The sequence below is a fragment of the Psammomys obesus genome, unplaced genomic scaffold (assembly GCF_907164565.1).
Source record: "Psammomys obesus unplaced genomic scaffold, mPsaObe1.curated_primary_1811, whole genome shotgun sequence".
NCBI lineage: Eukaryota > Metazoa > Chordata > Mammalia > Rodentia > Muridae > Psammomys > Psammomys obesus.
Window position 1 is genome coordinate 1 of NW_026593090.1, and position 1,614 is coordinate 1,614.

Sequence of the window (1,614 nt, forward strand, 5' to 3'; positions counted from 1 at the left end):
TTTTTATACTATGCTCTGCTTTGTCATTAAACTTTCCTTGCTTTTTTTCATTTGACTACATTATTGGACTTTTAGTAAGATTCGTTGGATTATTCTGTATTTTGTAAACATAGTATAACTCCATTTCCACTTCTTTACAGAATATAGAGGCTACAGCCATATCAGATAGGTTATCTCTCTGCATTGCATTGTCGTCTCTTTTTTATATCAGTTACTACATTGTCTGTGACTTTGTTCATGTAACTTGATTGAGCCTTTAAATTTCATGTTACTCCTGTTCCAAATCAGTTCCCCTTTGCCTAAGGATGAATCATCTTTGTAATTCCATGTATGTGCGTGTTGAACACATATATGTAGTGCATGTGGGTTTACTCACTAATGCAGGTATTGTGAAACCAGAGATGAATGTAGAAATACCTCACTTAATTGTTTCTTGACCTTATTAATTTTTTTTGAAACAAGATTTCTCACCAAACCTAGAACTTGTCATTTCAGTTGGAGTAACAGGCGAAGAAGCCACCTCTGAGATTCACCCATCTCTGTTCCCTTCCACATCCAAGTCTAGGGTTGGTGTGTACTGCCACAGTCAGTTTTTATGTGGGTGGTGGGTATCTCAATTCAGGTCCTTATGCTTTCATGGCAAGCACTTTACCCACTAGGCCCCCTTCAAACACTGTCTTTGTAATTTCATCATCATCTATTCTTGTCTCCTTTTTAATCCACCAGAAGCTATTTATCCCTTTTTAGTAACACATATTTATTAAGTAATATGTTCTTTGTCAGTGCCAAACTTTTGTCTACTAACTTGTCTGAAATTACTGTTTCTTTCATTGTTTCTTTTCAAATCTAACCAGCCCTTGAAAATTGTGCCTGATCAACTCTGCTTATGGTGATCTTTGATGAACGAATTGCCTTACTAATCATTCTACATGTTGACCTTTCTCTCACATTTATTTTTATTATTCATTAAGACTACCTTGAATTTTTCTTAATTATGTTTGCATGTTTGAATTTTATAGTTTTCTAAAGGACACAGGACCATGATTTTTTCTGTGTATTCTTTTCAGAACAACATATAGCATAATTAAGAATGAGTTTTCAAAAATTAATAGTTGTTCACTGAATTATTTGTACATTGGCTATTCTGTGATTTTTTTACTCCAATATCTATGTGATTTTGCCTTTGTGAACTATTTAATGAACCCAAATTAATTTGTGCCTTGTATTCATTGCTGTAATCTGGTTGTCATTGTTATGTTCCTAATAACTTTATTTTGTAGAAGCTTAACTGAAAATGGTACATGTTAGAAGACATGTGACAAGGAAAAATTCTAAATCTCGAATTGATTGGCGTCGGACTAAAAGAAGTATTTTTTATAGTGATGAAGAGCTTGATAGTGGTGAAAGTATTGATCATGACAAAGAGCTTGGTAGCAGTGAGGAACTTGATAGTGACGAAGAGCTTGATAGTAGCAAAAAGTCTGGTATTAATGAGATACCAGAAAAGGAAACAGAGCTTAAATTAATCAAAGTTGAAAGTGAGGAAAGCAACAGTAAACACCTTATGGACACCAGTAATAGTTCAACAGATGAAGAAAAAATAAACAAAACCAA

General features: G+C 33.7%; 1 protein-coding gene across 1 annotated transcript; it reads left to right on the plus strand.

Moving 5' to 3' along the window:
* Positions 1-108: 108 nt before the first annotated feature.
* Positions 109-1,614, plus strand: LOC129683521 (coiled-coil domain-containing protein 82-like; the record flags this gene model as incomplete). Its single annotated transcript, XM_055616233.1, is given in 1 exon segment — positions 109-1,614. A coding segment is annotated over 1 exon segment (320 nt), but the record flags the coding sequence as incomplete, so codon positions are not given.